We start from the raw sequence: 17,044 nt of genomic DNA, 5'->3' as shown, positions 1-17,044 counted from the left end.
CCGTCGCTTCGCCTGGCCTAGAGCCCTGGACTGCCGCCATCGCCTACAGAATTGATCGCCAGTCCTTCCTCAGTTCCTCAGGTGATAGTGAATTATGAAAAGAAACGGAGACATTCGATCCCTTTTTCAGAAAGCAGCAAAGAAGGCGGCTGCTATTAACGCACCTCCGGATGAAAATATTGTGGAAGAGCAGAATCAAGAAGAAGATAGAGTACAAGTTGAAGAAATTGCAGATCATTTGCCCTCGCCCCTGCTAGCATCACCGCCACCGCCCGCATCAAAGCCGCCGGCGTATGACATCAATCGCCTACCATATGATCCAGGTGAAAGGCTACCCATTGAAGATTATCCTGTTAATGATCAAGATGCAATCCGTAGAGCATATATTACTAAAGGTGCTTGCAAACCTTATATACATGATTTTCCTTACCGAAACATTGGAGGCGTACCTCGTCGATTCAGTATACAATGGTTGTATAATTATGAGTGGGTTGAATATAGTGTCAAGAAGGATTCTGCATTTTGCTTCATATGCTACTTGTTCAAGAAGGGCAGTGGGTCAAAAACTTTTATTGTTGATGGATGGAATAATTGGAATATAGGAAACACAACACTTCTCAAACATTCTGGTTCTAGGGCACATAAAAGCAGCTCAAGAGAGGTACATTGGTTTTATGAATCCCAAGGTAGCAATTGATTATAACATTGACAAGTGGAGTGAGGAGGAGCTTCGTCTTTACAAGAAAAGATTGACATATTCACTTAGATGTATCAAGTTTCTTTTGCATCAAGGATTGACATTCCATGGACATGATGAAAGTGAAGAGTCTAGCAACAGAGGCAACTTCATTGAACTTTTAAAGTTTCTTGCAGGAAATAGTGAAGAAGTGAACAAGTATGTCTTGAACAATGCACCAGGTAATTGCACTTTGACTAGACCAAAGATACAAAAGTAAATTATCCACTGTTGTGCCATAGAAACTAGAAAGAAAATAATTGAGGAACTTGGTGATGAGCCCTATGCAATTTTAGCTGATGAGTCTAGTGATATATCACATAAAGAACAACTAGCTCTTTGCTTGCGTTATGTTGATAAACTTGGAAGGCCATGTGAGCACTTTATTGGAGTTGTTCATGTAGATGATACTACCTCTTTGTCACTTAAGAAAGCAATTGAAGTTTTACTTGTTAGTAATGGATTGAGTATGCAGCAGATTAGAGGTCAAGGTTATGATGGGGCTAGCAATATGAAAGGAGATATTAAAGGGCTCAAAACTTTAATCATGCAAGAATCACCTTCCGCTTATTATATTCATTGCTTTGCACATCAACTCCAACTAGTTCTTGTTGCTATTGCCAAAGGAAATATTGACTGCAAGACTTTTTTTGATCAAGTATCTATCTTGTTGAACATTGTTAGGGTTTCTTGCAAGCGTCATGATGTGCTTCGAAATGCTAGGCTTGAGAATGTCAAGAAAGCACTAGAGTGTAGTGAGCTTGAATTAGGGAGTGGATTAAATCAAGAGATGTGTTTGCCTAGGCCTGGTGACACTTGGTGGGGCTCTCATTACAAAACTATATGTAGCCTCATCACTATATATTCCTCAATTCATGATGTGCTCATTGAACTTGGTGCTGATAATGCATATAAGGAAGATTGGACAAAGATACATTTTGTGCTTAGAGCATTTGAAACCTTTGAGTTTGTTTTCTTTGTGCACTTAATGTATGTTATTCTTGGATATACAAATAAGTTATCTGAGTGCTTGCAGAGAAGGGATCAAGATATTCTTAATGCAATCTCACTTGTTAATGTGGCAAAGAGCAGAATGCAGGAGTTGATGTCTAATGGTTGGGATAATTTTCTTCAGAATGTCACTTCTTTTTGTATTAAACATGGTGTTGAAGTTCCTGCTGTGGATGGTGCTTATGTGTCTTATGAAAAATCAGCACGGTATGCTCGTGCCCGAAACCAAACAAATGATGACCATTTCTGAAGAGAAGTATGCATTGGTGTCATTGATCAAATTAGTCAAGAGCTTGATAATCGGTTTGATGAGATCAATATGGAGCTACTCTCTTGTATGTCAGCCTTCAGTCCTTCCAACTCCTTTGCTTCTTTTGATGCACGGAAGGTACGTAGATTGGCTGAATTTTATCCTAAGGACTTCTCCAACAATGATTTGTTAAAACTTGAATTACAACTTGATAATTATATTGATGACATGCGACAAGATGCTAGCTTCCAAGGTCTAGACAACATTGTTGATCTCTCAGTTAAGCTTGTTGAAATAAAGAGGCACAAAGTGTATGATATGATGTACTTGCTTCTCAAATTGATATTGCTTTTACTAGTGGCAACTGCGAGTGTTGAAAGAGTATTTTCTGCATTGGTTATAGTGAAAACAAAGTCAAGGAATAAGATAGGTGATACTATTTTGGATGATTGTCTAGTCACATTTATTGAGCGGGATATTTTCTTCCAAGTTAATGAAGATGATATAATGGAGACATTCATGTCATTGAGAAAGCGGCGGATAAACAAGTAATATTGTAAGTCTCCTATTGTTATATTTCGAAGTATTTGTATTTCATTTGAACAATTTATATTAAGATTTGACGTCGTTTTACCGAATTATAATATGGTTTACCGAATGTATAAGATTTTTTTTGCGGCGCATACCCTATGCAAAAATCCTGGATCCGCCACTGCGCCGAAACCCTAACCGCCGCACCAGAGTTGGGGAAGAAGACGGCGGACGCGGGTGTGGGGGAGGAAGAAGAAGGCGGCAGCGGCGGCAGGGGGGGGGTGATCTGGCCATTTGCGGCCCTCCTCCGCCCTCAGATCCAGTGGCTGCAAAATCACGTGTGAAATCCATATAGAACACTCGTCGGTTGTTTAGCATTCATGTTAGTTTAATTGTGTTTGTTTGTTTGTTTCATTGTTTGTGTGCGTGTGTCCGATTATGACTTTGCCGTGGTGCTTGCAGTAGTAAAAGAGAAACAACAGAACGGTGTTGGCAAGTTGGCTGGCACGGATCTAATAACCCAACTACCCAAGAATATACCACGTGCTCACTCCATTTCTTCACCACTTCCTGTACAGCACTTCGATCCAATCTCCTCCTAAGTTTTGTAATTTCTCGATCGATGGAGCTTAGCTCCCTTGGCGCGCTTATTTTTCAGAGTCACAGATCGAGAGCATTTATGGCCGGTGGCTATTCTCTATCAGGCTTAGTATATCTTTAGTTGACTTAGATCTCTTCAGACTAGCAGCGTGTTTGGCTGGTCAGCTTCGACTGGCTGGCTGGCCTTTTTTTCCAGCCGAAGTAGTATTTTTCTCTCACTAAATTTCAGTATGAACAGTATTTTTCAGCTGCTACAGTAAAACTTTAATGCAGCCAAACACTCTCTAGTGCTCTTTGGGAGTTTCCTTTGTCTTCACACATTTGGTGTCTTGGATCTCCACCATTGGATGTGCATGGTGATGAGTGCAACGCAGATAAGGAACAAATACTATTGTCTCTCTCCCCTGGTGCAGCCATCCCTATGCACTTCCAATGATAACGGGATAAGAACGCATACCTGTGGTGCTAATAACCCAAGACAATGTGCTCGCTCTATTTCTTCACAATTCCTGTGCAGTGCTTCGATTCAATCTCCCAGCGCTTAGTTTAACATTGGTTTACTTCGATCTCTTTAAATTTGGTGTTCTTTAAGAGTTCCTTTTGTTCAGCGACATGCTATAACTTTGTAGTAATGGATGGTTGAGTACAAAACACTCGTAGAGATCGGAATAAGATTTCCTTAGTCTAAAAAATTTTGTTGCTAGGTTCAAGTTCATCCAACTGAAAATTTTGTTTTGGGAGGTGAACAGGGCATGACAGGGAAGTGTTCGTTCCCGACCATGGGCGGGAGGGACCGCTGTTGGATGGACACCGATAGTGCTAGGGCGGTGGGCATGTAGAGGAGACACAGAAGCGGTGACGACGAGTGGGCTTGTGGGGGACGATTGGTCCTTACAATGGGCGCGTTTAGATGCCAGCCATGCACCGCCACGCGCGGTGTGGTGGCGACTCACTTTCTAGGAGCGACTCTGTTGTCAGACAACTCTGCCTAGTGATAAAGCAAAAGGCCCTCAATGTTGGTGGCACGAGGCACTCGAGTCCGAGGTGAGCACTATTTCCCCGTGTCTTTGGTCTTCGGGTCCTTTTTTCGTTCAGCTTGGTGAAACTTGGCTGAAAGTGGCTGAAAAACACTGTTCTGGTTGAAATGTTTCGAGAGAAAAACAATGTTCTATCTGAAAAAAGAAGCCGAAAAAGCCAGATTTAAGGTAAGCCGAACAGGGCTTGTGTTTGATTTTTGAGAGGGTGGAGTTCCTTGTACACCTGCCATGAAACTCTTGTAAGACTGACTCCAACGGCGTGACCCAAACTCAAAAATGGGTTGTTCACAGTGCTTTTACCAACAAAAACAACCTCCAACGGAGTACCCAAATGAGCGACGCATTTTGGGTTGGTACCGACGCGCAACGCAAACATGTGTCCTCTCTTCGTCGTTCTGCGTCTCCACCCAGGCGTGCTACTGAGAGAGTGCATGCTCGTGCGTCCTCTTGCTCGTCCGCCATGGACGCTGCCTGAGCTCCGTCGGGACGGCGATTTCAGCCACCAATCTTGAATCCAAGAGTATGGAAAGGAAGAGGAGAGGTAGGGGATGCATGGAGGCTACCCACCTCGGTCTATTGCTGCTTCAAGGAGGAGATCGACTCTGCGAACTTCACCTCGGGAGAGAGAAGCTGAGAGAGAGGATTTGTGAATTGGAGAAGAAGACAATGGTGGCGCGTGACGGCGTCACGAAAGAGGCTGTGGGCGTCGCCTTTTATAGGCCGGCGAAGCGGGAGCTGTGCCACCGGCTACCGGCTCGCCATGAATGGCGTTGCTCCGGCCGGACGGCGGGCAAGCAGGCGAAGTGATGGTCCGAGGCCGGTGGAGCTCGCACCCGCGCCCGGCAGAGCTCACGCTCGCGCTCGCGTCCGCGCCCTGCGGAGCTCGTGCTCGCACTTGTGGCCGGCAGAGCCCGCGCTCGCGCTTGCGGCCGGCAGAGCCCCGCTCGGCGGAGCTCGCGCCCGCGCTCGCGGCCGCCATCCCCTCCGGCAGCGGCAGCTTCGTCCACGCCCGGCCTCGCGCTCGCGCTCGCGGCCGCCATCCCCTCCGGCAGCGGCGGCCCCGTCCACGCCCGGCGTCCCCTCGCGCTGTTGGAGACGGATAAATTTTGGGTGGCCACGCTTTCACTGTGCATGACCCAAAGATGTTGTATTTATGTCCTCTTCGTTGGAGTCAATCTAAGCTACCCAGCAAACTCATACTTTGCTCTCTATATTATTATTATAATAAAGCAAGGCGAACGGTCCAAAGTAGCGGCGCACTCGGCCAGTTTTGTGGCTCACCACTCATGTGTTGCCTCTGGTTGGGGTTGTCACGATCATCAGGTGGCGCTTCCACGTTCCACCTGCGATGAGCTTCCTTTGCTAGCACCAGCGATACGAGAGCATCTTCGAGACTCTTTTTAAAATTTACACTTTAAATCACTATTTAGAAAGTTTTCTCAAGGCACCGTTTAGAAAGTTATTTAAGTAAAAATCACTTTGTATATCTTTGTATCCTCATGAGAATTTTTTTTTATCTTGTGCACACTCTAGAAAACCATCATTGTTATCTATCTTCAGCTAGCGAGAAATCCAGAATTGATGATGTCTAATTTGGAGATCCAATTAAAGAGACTATTGCAGAGCATTTTTCAACAAACTCTCTACTTCTATGAATTACGAAAGATATAAAGAGTCTCTTAGAGCTGTTCTGAGGATGACTTGTTAGGATCGGTGACATCAGAGTTAAAGGAAGGGGCACGCGCGTTACACTCCCTTTGGAATGTAAGATTATCAAAACATAGAAATAGACAAAATGTCAGTATTAAAGTTCAATGAAACTTACAATAATCCTATAGGAATTCAAAATACATGAAGTCTATATTGTGGCCTTTGAATACAACACAAAAATATATGAATTCCAAGAGAGATAGACATAAGAAAAGTTACAATGAGGTTTAATCCTATGCTAGTTTTCCTCCGAAATTCCTATGGTTTTACATATCGCATGGAAATCCAAAGGGAATTCATAGTGTTTAATCATTTATCAAAGGGACATATATGAAAATTTTCTTTAGGATTGATATCCTTCAAAATTCATATGATTTTTCTTTCTTCTAAAAAGGGCCTTAATATATTTTTTCCTAAAAGCATAGTCGAAGTTAGAGAAGTTTGAGCCAAAACAAACTATACTATGTATTTGAAAATGTAGTTATGTACTAACTTCATACACGTACAAACTTATAACATTTGGGTCAAACAAATGAATGTTGCCACTGTCTCAAAAAATTAAAATTCTAGTTTTATCAACAATCAAACTATTTTAAGCTCAATCAAGTTTAAAAAGCACCAATATTTATATCACCAAATAAATATCATTAGACTCATCCTACAGCAGATTTTTTTAGACAGTAGTATTTTCAAGAATAAATATTGAGCTGTATTTATTTATTTATTTATTGATAAAACCGGAGGGGTTTGCACCCCTACATGATATTTTGTTACTCCCTCCGTTCCAAATTATAAGTCGCTTTGACTTTTTTTGTATATCTATTTTACTATGCATCTAAATAAATAATATGTCTAGATACATAGTAAAAATGGATGAACTAAAAAAGTCAATGCGACTTATAATTTGAAACGGATGGAGTAGAAATTAAAACAAATACAAGTTCAAAGAGCTAAAAGAAAGGTTCATGAGACAAAGAAAGACAGAAAGAAAATCAAAGAAACATCTAAAATTACAACATATTTTGGGTCCATAAATCAAACGAAGCAGCATCTTAATTAGTTTGATTTATGGAGCTCAAGTTGAGCCCAAACTGTCAACAACTTGAGCTCCTTGAGGAAAACTTCTTTAACAGCATTGATGGACGGTGGCATATTCTTGGAGATGAAATCATTCGTTGCCGTCCAAATAGCCTAGCAGAGGAGGATAGCCAAAATTATGAAGAAGTGACTATTAATTTGAGATCTGATTTGAGGAAGAGCTTCAGGGAAGGTTGAACTAGCACCAAACACAGCCCTTGTTTAGTTGGGTGAGTTTGGATTTTGGGGCTACTGTAGCACGTTCGTTTTTATTTGGCAAATAGTGTTCAAACATGGACTAATTAGGCTCAAAACGTTCGTCTCGTAATTTCCCACCAAACTGTGCAATTAGTTTTTATTTTCGTCTACATTTAATGCTCCATGCACAGGCCGCAAACATTTGATGTGACAGGTACTGTAGCAACTTTTTGAACTTTGGGATCCAACTAAACAAGGCGACAATATTGAATGGGTTACAACAGTTTTTCGCAAAGGTGCATTCCAGGAATAAATGTGTTACTGTCTCCTCCAAACTCAACTGACAGAGAACGCAATTATAAGAGTCAAGATGCATGTTTTCCCTTCTGAGAATATTCCTTGCGCTCAATCTGTCATTCATTAGTAACCAGAAAAAAAAAACTTTATTTATCAGAAGAAGCAAAACTGATTGGATCACTTTGCTCCAAGAGATACAAAAGCACACATCCTACACAGATTCGATAACATTAACATCTTACTCCAAGAGATATAAAATCAGGGCGCATGTGCAGCGAGATTAGGGACTAAAGTGGCCCAGTGCAGGTGGCCTTTTTTTGTCGGAACTGACAAGAAATGAGTGGTGTGCACGATTGCACGGCGCCCCCATTTGGAAATTGCGAGATACGCTACAAAAGCACTATCCACTCTTGCACAAAAAATACAATCCACTCTTTATTATAGGATTAGTCTCTAAAAAAACACCCTCCTAACTCTTGTACAAAAAGTACAATCCACCCCAAGCGTCCTCAAAAAGTCTATTTTTAAGCTCCTAATCATTGGTGTTGACTCTTTGTCTATTTCATTCCCTCGTCTGCCCCCTTAGTCTAAAAAACATATAATTCTAGTTTACCGAGGAGCCAAACAAATTTAAGTTTAATCAAATTTAAATAAAAAAACTACTAACATCTATGACACCGAATAAATATTATTAAATTAGTTATAAAATATATATTTTTTAGCAACCCCTATTTGAAGCGGCTAGGTACTACTTGGAATGTTCTTCCTGGCATTCTTTGTAATTTACATAGTTGAAACAGTATTAGAGCCCTTTGTTGTCAACATGTTTGATTTTGGTTCCACAGGGTAGTCGTCCTATTTGGCTATTTGGCGGGTATATCTCAATAAGTTACTTATAGATCGCATCCATTCGAGCTAACGAATTGGCTATCACTTTTAATCGAAATGGGATTTGGCCTATATTGATTTGTATGTGAAGTGTGGATTTTGTTTTTGGTGTATGGGCCTAACCCACGTTTCATGGAAATGAGCTTCAGAGTGTGATTTTTTTTAACCATTTTATCTATTATTATGGGAAGGTGCAGAAGTTCAGGCTCCGGTAGCATCTCCCGCTCCAGCTCCAAGCATCAGGCCATTGTCGGGGACGAGGAGCAAGCTCTGAACTCGCGCGTCATCACTGATACTCGAATAGTCCATTGATGGCTTGAGCGCATGAATCATTTTGTGTGTGTTTGATTTGAGTAATGGATAAGTTGATCGTCTACTCATTCATCTTTTTGTTTGGTTTGTAGAACTGAATGGGTTAATCCATCACCATCTTATTTATCGTGAGCTAATTAAGTATGGAAAAATTTTCCATGCAATGGTGCCGCACCACTTCGCTCCCGTGTGAGAGCCTATACGCATTTGACATGTGTCATCCTAGAGAAAACACGGAACAAACAAGCAAGTGGGCTGCAGAACGGAACAAACAAGCGAGCAGGCCCATTGAGGCATTGACAGAACAAACGACGGAATGGCCAACGGACTACGGGAGACACGCGTCAACTGCGTATAGGCTGTCGCAGAGAGCGCGGACCCAGGTGAAAAAGGGTCAGAAATGACGTGGCCAAGCTTAACGCCCATATGATAATGCTTGGCTACGGTTGTCCGTCCCATTCAGACGCCGTGTGTCTCGCTCTGCTAGCTGCTGCCCTCTCTCGCCGCGCACCCCACCTTGCACGTGCTCGCTCGCTCTCGCCCGTCGCGCGCCCCACCTGCACCGCTCGCTCATCGCTCCTCTCTCTCTCTCGCCCGTCGCGTGCCCCACCCGCCCTCGCCTCTCACTTCTGCCGTGCGCCGTGCCATCCGATCCCTCCCGTAGCGTGCGACGCCCGCTCGCCCGAGCCAAGGGCGGTGCTACTGGTGGGGGGGCTCGCGCGCCGCCACTGGTGTTGGTACTGGTGGTGCTCTCTCATCATCGGATCTCACCCCGACGACCGGAATCAACCAGACCTGGCCTTCCTCTCTCTTATGTTGTAAATGTATGTTTCAAGTGTTTCATATGTTTCAAAGGTATTTTGCAATTGTTACATATGGATGTTGCAAAAGTAAATCCGGATGTTGCACATGTTGCATATTTTGTAAGTGTTTTCAGAGTTATATTGCAAGCTTTTGTTCAAAATGTTTCATCTGTTTCAGACGTAGCAAGTGTTTTATCTAGATGTTGCATATATTTCACACACATGTTTCAAGTGTTTTATTTGGACGTTACCGTGTTTCACACACATGTTGTATGTGTTTTATCTAGATGTTGCATATATTTTACACACATGCTTCAAGTGTTTTATTTGGACGTTACTGTGTTTCACACACATGTTGTATGTGTGTTTATCTGAATGTTGCATATGTTTTCCACATATGTTGCAATAGTATGTTTCAAATATTTCAGCTGTGTCAGACGTATATTGTATCTAGTGTTTCATGTTGCAAGTGTTTCACGGAGGGCACGGTGAGTGATGGGCGCACGACCCAGAGGATGAGGCGCGACGAGCCAGGGGTCGGCGGACGGGGCCGCAGTGAGCTAGGGGCTGACTCCCGGGTCCTGTCCACGCGGAGAGAGAGGAGGGGGTTAGGGGGAGGAGCGGGGCGCAGCGACGGGGGCATGGTGTGCGTGCAAGGCGGACAGCCTGGACACGAGGAGCGGTGGGCACAACGTCGAAGCGAGGCGGACAGAGACGGGTTGCTCAAGCGTCCGGGCGCTAGCCACGCCCATGCCCATAGAGTGCTAATTTTGTAATTATTATTCATCTAGATTGCAACTAATTATTTAAAAACCCCCCGCCTCGGACTGCTGGCTTGCTGCCCCCGCTTTCATGCGCCGCCAGGTGCCGCTGCCGCACCCGTCGCTCCTCTCTGCGCCTGCCGCCTTCCCCTGCGGCTAGCCGCGAAAAAAGACGCTCGGAAATCCTCGCTAACCCCTCACCAAATGACTCGGCCCCTTCGCCTCAACCCCTGCCCGCCACCAAGGCTTCCCTACGCCTACCCGGCGCCAGTGGAGCTTAATGAACGCTGCAGACGGCGGACTGCAGTTATCCAGCGATATGGAGATGGAAGCGTACCCCCACCACCCCTTCCCATTAGACTTCCAGTTGCGCCATCTCGACGACCACCGCCTCTCCGACTCCAGCCGCACCACTGTCAGCCTCGTCCCCGAGCTCCGACCATGTCCCGTAAGGAAGCAGCCGCTGCCTCCTCCCGCGGGCGTTGTGCCATGCCGTGGACGCCCCTGCTCCTGGTGTTGGCGGGCAGGCTCCTCGTGCATCCCGCCTGCGTCATGTGGGGCCGCCAAAGGCCTAAAATCCGATAGCAACGGCATTTCCAGCCTCCGTGTCCGTTTTTGCTCCCATGTGCTCCGCGTTGCCGCAAACCATCGTGTCGTGCCTGAAGACACACCGTGAAGAAGAAGGCCGGCGGATGGAAGACGTTAGCGTCATGTGATGGCATAGTTATCCTTTACGTTTTCTATGTAAGCAAACTGCTGTCGTGTGGGCCTGTGAGGTCAGCGTCTGTAATGGCACATAAGTGCCCAACTCTATGCCGCATCCGGCAACAACTCCCTACTCAGTAAAAACTGAGTCGCCAAGGCAGAGGGCTTGCCCTGCCGGCGTCCTCGATCCGTACTCCTTCTCATGCTCACGTCAACAGTGACTAGCCAACGGCCAAGGCGTGACAAGTGGTATCGAATTCGACCTATCCTCAGCGTGGGTGACGAGCGTGACCGCTCTTCATCACCGCTTGCTACCCGGCACTCCGACAACTCCACGGCAGCGGATCCAGTGGTCCGACGCCCAACCACCACCATCGCAGCACTCCACCTTCCTCAGGTACTCTCTCGATCTCGTTGCTTCGATCTACAGCTCGAAATTCCGGTGGGCAGGTAGATCTCCTTCCACACCCTTGAGGTGTTCGACGCGAGGTCCCATAGGTCCCTCCTTTGGGGTGAGCTGGGTCAGCGACGGCTTCGGCATCGTATACCATGAGATCCACCACTTCCGCCTCCACCAAACCTTCATCCATCATCCGACTACACTGATCTACTCCATCTACGGCTCGACAAACGACTGGGGGACTACTTCGGCAATCGTGGGTTCGGCGGTGTGAACCAAAGTGAGCAACCTCAATTCTGCTCTGTTATTCATCAGTTAGCACGATTAGGTGAACAACGAGGGTTGTGAGGCACTTGTCCTTGCATAAAATTCCGTAGTTGTTTCACTTGATTGGGTGCGGTGGCGTTGGCGGGGGAGTGTCCATGAACTTGGGTTGCGAGGCAGTGTTCTCGTGTAAAATTCCTCGGTTACGCATCACTCCCAGGCGGCGGTGTCGGTGACAAGTAACACTCGGGGAGGGGCCACCCAAACCGGTTGTTTGATTCACTTCTTTGTTCGGACCCTGTCCATTCAGCATCACGGCTCCACTCAAACCGTCAAAGCAGACTCAAATTCTGTTGGACACCATGTCCAAGAGTGCTGACGAGGAGAAGCAATTTATGGAGCAAGTCATGGATCAGTTTGATCTGCTCTTTTCCAGAGTGAATGATATCGGTGAGGTTCAACAACAAATGAAAACCCAAATGGACATCAGGGGGCAGGCAATGGACAACTATTCTGCAGAACAGCATATGATAGCCCAACAAGTTAAAGCTAATGGTGCAGCAGTGGCACAACTGACCATGAGGCGGTTTGATCATGAGGATGCTTATGCAGATGAGGCCAAGGGTGTGACACATCGACCTCAACGGTGGTGTCGATGCTTTCATGGATGATGCCCTCAATGTGTTTGGTGAAATGGGCACAAGGTATGCATCTTTTTTTTTTCCTTTCAGTATTTGGTTCCTGATTCTGTATAGTCCCCATCTCTATCGGTTGTACAAAGATTGACATGAGTTCAATGATTTCAGTGCAATTGTTGGGATGGTAACTATCAGCCATGCGGCTGGACATCGAGGTTCCTCTATCAAAGCTGATGCACAGCATCTCTCCACGCACCGCTTCTCATGGTGTTTCGTTCCTCAATCCAGAAATGGTGTGCTCGTCATCTTGTTTTAGCCCTCTATTTCTCAGGCGCAAATGCACCTCTCCTCAATTATGTCCCAACTTTGTTCGATTGGGGGGAGAAAGCTAAGCTGATTACATATCCATTTTAGTGATCTAATGATGTCACCAATACTTCCCCTTTAGGAGTAAGCAATGAGCTCACAACATAAATAAATTACAACAGAGTACATTGCTTATTGGAGCATGGGTGATATCTATTTAAGCTGTGTTTAGTTCCCAAAAACTTTCTCAAAAAGTGCTACAGTAGCCATCACATCGAATCTTGCGATACGTGCATGGAGCATTAAATGTAGACGAAAAAAAAGCAATTGCATAGATTGGTTGGAAATCGCGAGACGAACGTTTTGAGCCTAATTAGTCCATAATTGAACACTAATTGCCAAATAAAAACGAAAGTGCTACAGTAGCCAAATTCCCAAATTTCACAAACTAAACACAGCCTTATTAAGTTTTATGCTGCTCATAATAAGTTACCATTTAGGCAAGGAAAAACTAATATGCATCCTTGCAAGCTAGATTCATTTTTTAATTATTTGTATCTTAAATTTTTGGTTGTTCTGAGAATTAGAAAAACAACTATTTGGTGAAGTATGAATGACTCGTCTGGCCACCTGGGCTTTACTATAGGTAAGGCTCCAATACTTGCATGCTGAAATATGTATACCTTCAAGCATGGTCTCATCTTTATATATTTTTCTGCCGTCGTCTTAAGTCTCACCTACCTCTAACTACACCATTCATAAAAAATATGCTGATTTGTAAAAAAAAAAATCTGAATAACCATATGTTTGAATAGCAGTTGTCAAAGTTTCATATTCCAATTAGCACTATATATAACTAAGAAAAAATAGAACTGAAAACTAGAGATAGTTGTACTCCATCAGATGTGTGAATAGCAGTTGTGAAAACTTAAGCACACCTCCAAAAAACTCTACAAATATCATACTTCAAAAAATCAACAGTTATTGTCATTTGTTATTGAGTGCATGCCTCTTTCAATCAGCATGGGCAACGTTATTAGGTTTCTAAAGAACAACATTGCAAAGCTACCACATAGATTGTCAGAGTCTGAACCCAAAGGTAGTCTTTAGCGTAATATGGATTGTTTTATATATATGAGACTCACATCACAGGCTGGTTAGACACATTTGAGTGCAAAGCTACCTTTCATTTGAGTGCTCATTTCTCAATCATGGAGCGAGATCTGAGATACCCATCCCTGATTGAATGCATCTCTGTCACAGCATCTGCTAACAACACGCGCTCTCTTCCTCTCTGGGCTGTTGCTTTGAGCAGGATATGCCAAGCCTAAGGATAGACACCAAACACTGCCGAACCATACTTCTTGTTGTCCTTTCATGGATCAGGTCTTCATTATCATCTGCTTCTTCATGCAGCCAGATTGTTTGATCAGCTATCTCCAGGGCTCTGTCAGGAACAGAGCTGCAGCAAACCTGTGCAGGTCCAGGGAATCCTTGAACATGTCATCAGTAGGGCTCCTTCCCGTGAACATTTCAAGCAACAATATTCCTAGGCTGTAAATATCACCTAGTCCAGATACCACACAACCTTCAGCGTACTCTGCAATATTTGCAAACATATATATAGTTACACTGTCGCCTTTGCCAGAAATTATGGTAGAGGGTGAGAGGAGGGGGGAATAAAGACAGCAATGCCGCAATATTTTCAATTACCTGGTGCGATATAACCTATGGAGCCTCTGATTCCAATTGAGCTTTGTGAATTTTGCATAATTTTTACTATTGTACTTAAAGGTAGGATTCTTGATATGCCAAAATCTGCAATCTTAGCTGTCATGTCTTCTGCAAGAAGAATATTGTTTGGCTTCAGGTCGCAATGGATGATTGGTGGCTGGCTGTTGTTGTGAAGATAGTCAAGTGCATCGAATATATCAGCAGCTATGCAAAGTCTTTGTGAAAGACTGAGGGTATTTTCTGGAGTGGGATTACTCGACTGCGGATTGATCCAATCATCTAAGCTACCATTGGGCATGAACTCAAAAACTAACGCCTTGAACTCTTCACCTTGTGGATCAACACTCGAGCAACAAGTGACAAACTTTAGGAGACAGCGATGGCGTACTCTTCTCAGAGTCTCACACTCAGCCTTGAAACTCCTTGAAGATCCTGACTGATGAAGGTTGAACACTTTTACAGCTACGGTTGCAGTTGCACCTTCCTCTTCTAAAGTACATCTATAAACAGAACCGTATCTTCCTTTGCCAAGCAAGTTAGCTTCTGAAAATCCATTAGTTCCTCTTGACAATGTGTAATACGAAACTCTCTGATACTGTTCGTCATTAACCACTGATGTAGCTTGTCTGTTTTGTCTTTGTTTCAGCTTGTTTTGTCGTACCAGAATAAGAACAACAGCCGAAACAAATGCCATGACTACTGCTCCTGTGATCGGCAGAGCTATTTTAAGAATCCTGGGCCACCGTTTTTGGTTCATGCTTGCAGGCTTGCAGCAAGAGTGGGGCATGGAGACAATTGAAGGCTTGTTATCCCACCGCACAACCCGTCATTCCCCTGAACCGCTGCGTACGTCAGGTTTCTGAAAACACCCTCATCCGGTAACCTGCCTTGCAAATTATTGAACGACACATCTAAGTTCCACAGCAGTTTCAGATTCTGTAGGGTTTCCGGGACTGGTCCGGAGAAATGGTTGTGCGCTAGACCCAACTGTTGCAGATTGCCAATGCTACCCAGGGCATCAGGGATCCTACCAGATAGGCTGTTCACGGTAAGGTTAAGTATATGTTGAGCCCTTTCAGCTTGGCCAAAGATCCAGGCAGGCCTCCCTCGAACGTGTTGCTGTCAAGCAAAAGGAATTCCAGCACCTCGCAGTCTCCTATGCTGTCAGGTATGTTGCCACTGAGCTGGTTCCCTGACAGACTCAAGGTGTTTAGGTTGGCCAAGGCACCGACTTCTGATGGAATGGGTCCGGAGAGAAGATTGTTTGACAAGTCCAGTAACAAAGAAAGCGATTGCAACTCAAGGATTTCCCTTGGGATGGAGCCGTTAAGACGGTTGTGTGACAGATCCAGATAGTACAATTTCTGTAGCTTCCCAAGGCTCGCTGGAATTGGACCTCCGAAATTTGAGTTGTGTGCATCTAGGAAAACCAGATTCGTAAGATTCCCAACAGCAGAAGATGGTGTGAGGCCTGACAAGCTAGTGTTGTGCAGGTCAAGCGTAGCCAAGTTGGTTAGCTTCCCAAAGCTTTCGGGTATCACGCACGCCAGAGAGAGTAGGTCCAAGCCGATCAAGTTGCCCATGTCCTCTGGGATGCTCCCGGAGAGCCTGTTATTGTGCAGATAGAGCTGCTGCAGTGTCGCTGACAGGTTTACAATTGACGGTGGCAGCTCCCCGCTGAAGTAGTTTATCACTGAGAGTGAGTTGTTGGAGCTGGCTGCAGTTTGCTCCCAGCCCTTGCTGTCGTCTGCCTCAAGCTGGTTTTCGAGTGCAACCTCCCACTCCCACTCCCACACGCAAAGAATCTGGAGGCGAGTGAACGTGTTACCGAGATCCGCCGGTATGCGCCCGCCGAGATGGTTGTATTCGAGGCGCAGTTCCGTCAAGCTTTCCGGGAGCGCGCCGGAGATAGATGGAGTTGCGGCCCATGTCGAGGGCCCGCGGCCTGAGACGCCGGAGACGGCTTCGGGGATCTCACCATGGAGACCGTTGGAGGACAGGTTGAGCAGCCGCAGGAAGGTGAGGTTCCCGATGGCCGGCGAGAGCGTACGTGCCGGCCAGATCGCTCGAGGGCAGGCTCAGCGCCACCACGCGCGTCGGCCTGCGGCGGCTGCACGCCACGCCGTGCCACCTGCAGAAGCCGAAGCCGCCGGCGCTGCTGCTGCTGTTCCACGAGGCGAGCGCGCCCCGCCTTGAAAGCTAGCAGCGCCGCCTCGTCGCTTGCCGCGGCGATCGTCAGGACGGAGACGAGGACAAGGGTCATCAGTCATGCTCATGCCCCGTATCGTTCATGACGTACTCGTGTATTGCTTGCTTCGGTCGGGTTGCCTGGTGGCCTGTGTTCTTCCTTTCTCGCTCCCGCTCGCGCACTCTCTAAATATAGAAATAGAAAAAAAATGCAGGATTAAAGTTGAATGAAACTTAGAATCCTATGGGAATTCAAACTACATGAAAAGTTTATATTACGACCTTTCAATACAACACAGAAAAAATACATGAATTTCAAGAGACAAACACAAAGGAAAGTTTTCATAAGGTTTAATACTATATGCTAATTTTCTTCCGATCCGAAATTCCTATGGTTTTAACATGCTCTGAAAATCCAAAGGAAATTCATAGGGTTTAATCATTTATCAAAGGGACATAAAGGAATTTTTTCTTTAGGACTGATATCCTTCACAATTCCTATTATTTCTCTTTGTCCTAAAAGGGGCTTAATATTTACCCCTAAAATCATAGCCGAAATTAGAGAAGTTTGGGCTAAAACAAACTATAACATGGGAATA

The 17,044-nt window shown here is 45.1% G+C and overlaps 1 protein-coding gene and 1 pseudogene across 1 annotated transcript; one reads left to right on the top strand and one right to left on the bottom strand.

The window, feature by feature from the left end:
* Positions 1 to 94: 94 nt before the first annotated feature.
* LOC136465081 (uncharacterized) lies at positions 95 to 2,549 on the top strand. The gene is made up of 6 exons (XM_066463962.1): positions 95 to 395; positions 637 to 918; positions 1,141 to 1,227; positions 1,342 to 1,394; positions 1,773 to 1,954; positions 2,033 to 2,549. Exons 1-6 carry the CDS (start codon positions 95 to 97, stop codon positions 2,547 to 2,549), a joined length of 1,422 nt encoding a protein of 473 aa, XP_066320059.1.
* Positions 2,550 to 13,722: 11,173 nt separating this feature from the next.
* LOC136465080 (probable LRR receptor-like serine/threonine-protein kinase At3g47570) lies at positions 13,723 to 16,521 on the bottom strand (annotated as a pseudogene).
* Between the last annotated feature and the right edge of the window lie 523 nt (positions 16,522 to 17,044).

Source organism: Miscanthus floridulus, chromosome 7, assembly GCF_019320115.1.
Source record: "Miscanthus floridulus cultivar M001 chromosome 7, ASM1932011v1, whole genome shotgun sequence".
Classification (NCBI taxonomy): Eukaryota; Viridiplantae; Streptophyta; class Magnoliopsida; order Poales; family Poaceae; genus Miscanthus; species Miscanthus floridulus.
This window is presented reverse-complemented; position numbering and strand designations above follow the sequence as displayed.

Excerpts from the sequence above, each read along its gene's own strand:
- LOC136465081 (XM_066463962.1), top strand. The coding sequence starts at position 95 with ATGAAAAGAAACGGAGACATTCGATCCCTTTTTCAGAAAGCAGCAAAG. Across the intron at positions 919-1,140 it reads TGTCTTGAACAATGCACCAG|ATGATACTACCTCTTTGTCA; the intron begins GTAATTGCACTT and ends TTGTTCATGTAG. Across the intron at positions 1,395-1,772 it reads GCAAGACTTTTTTTGATCAA|AGAAGGGATCAAGATATTCT; the intron begins GTATCTATCTTG and ends GAGTGCTTGCAG.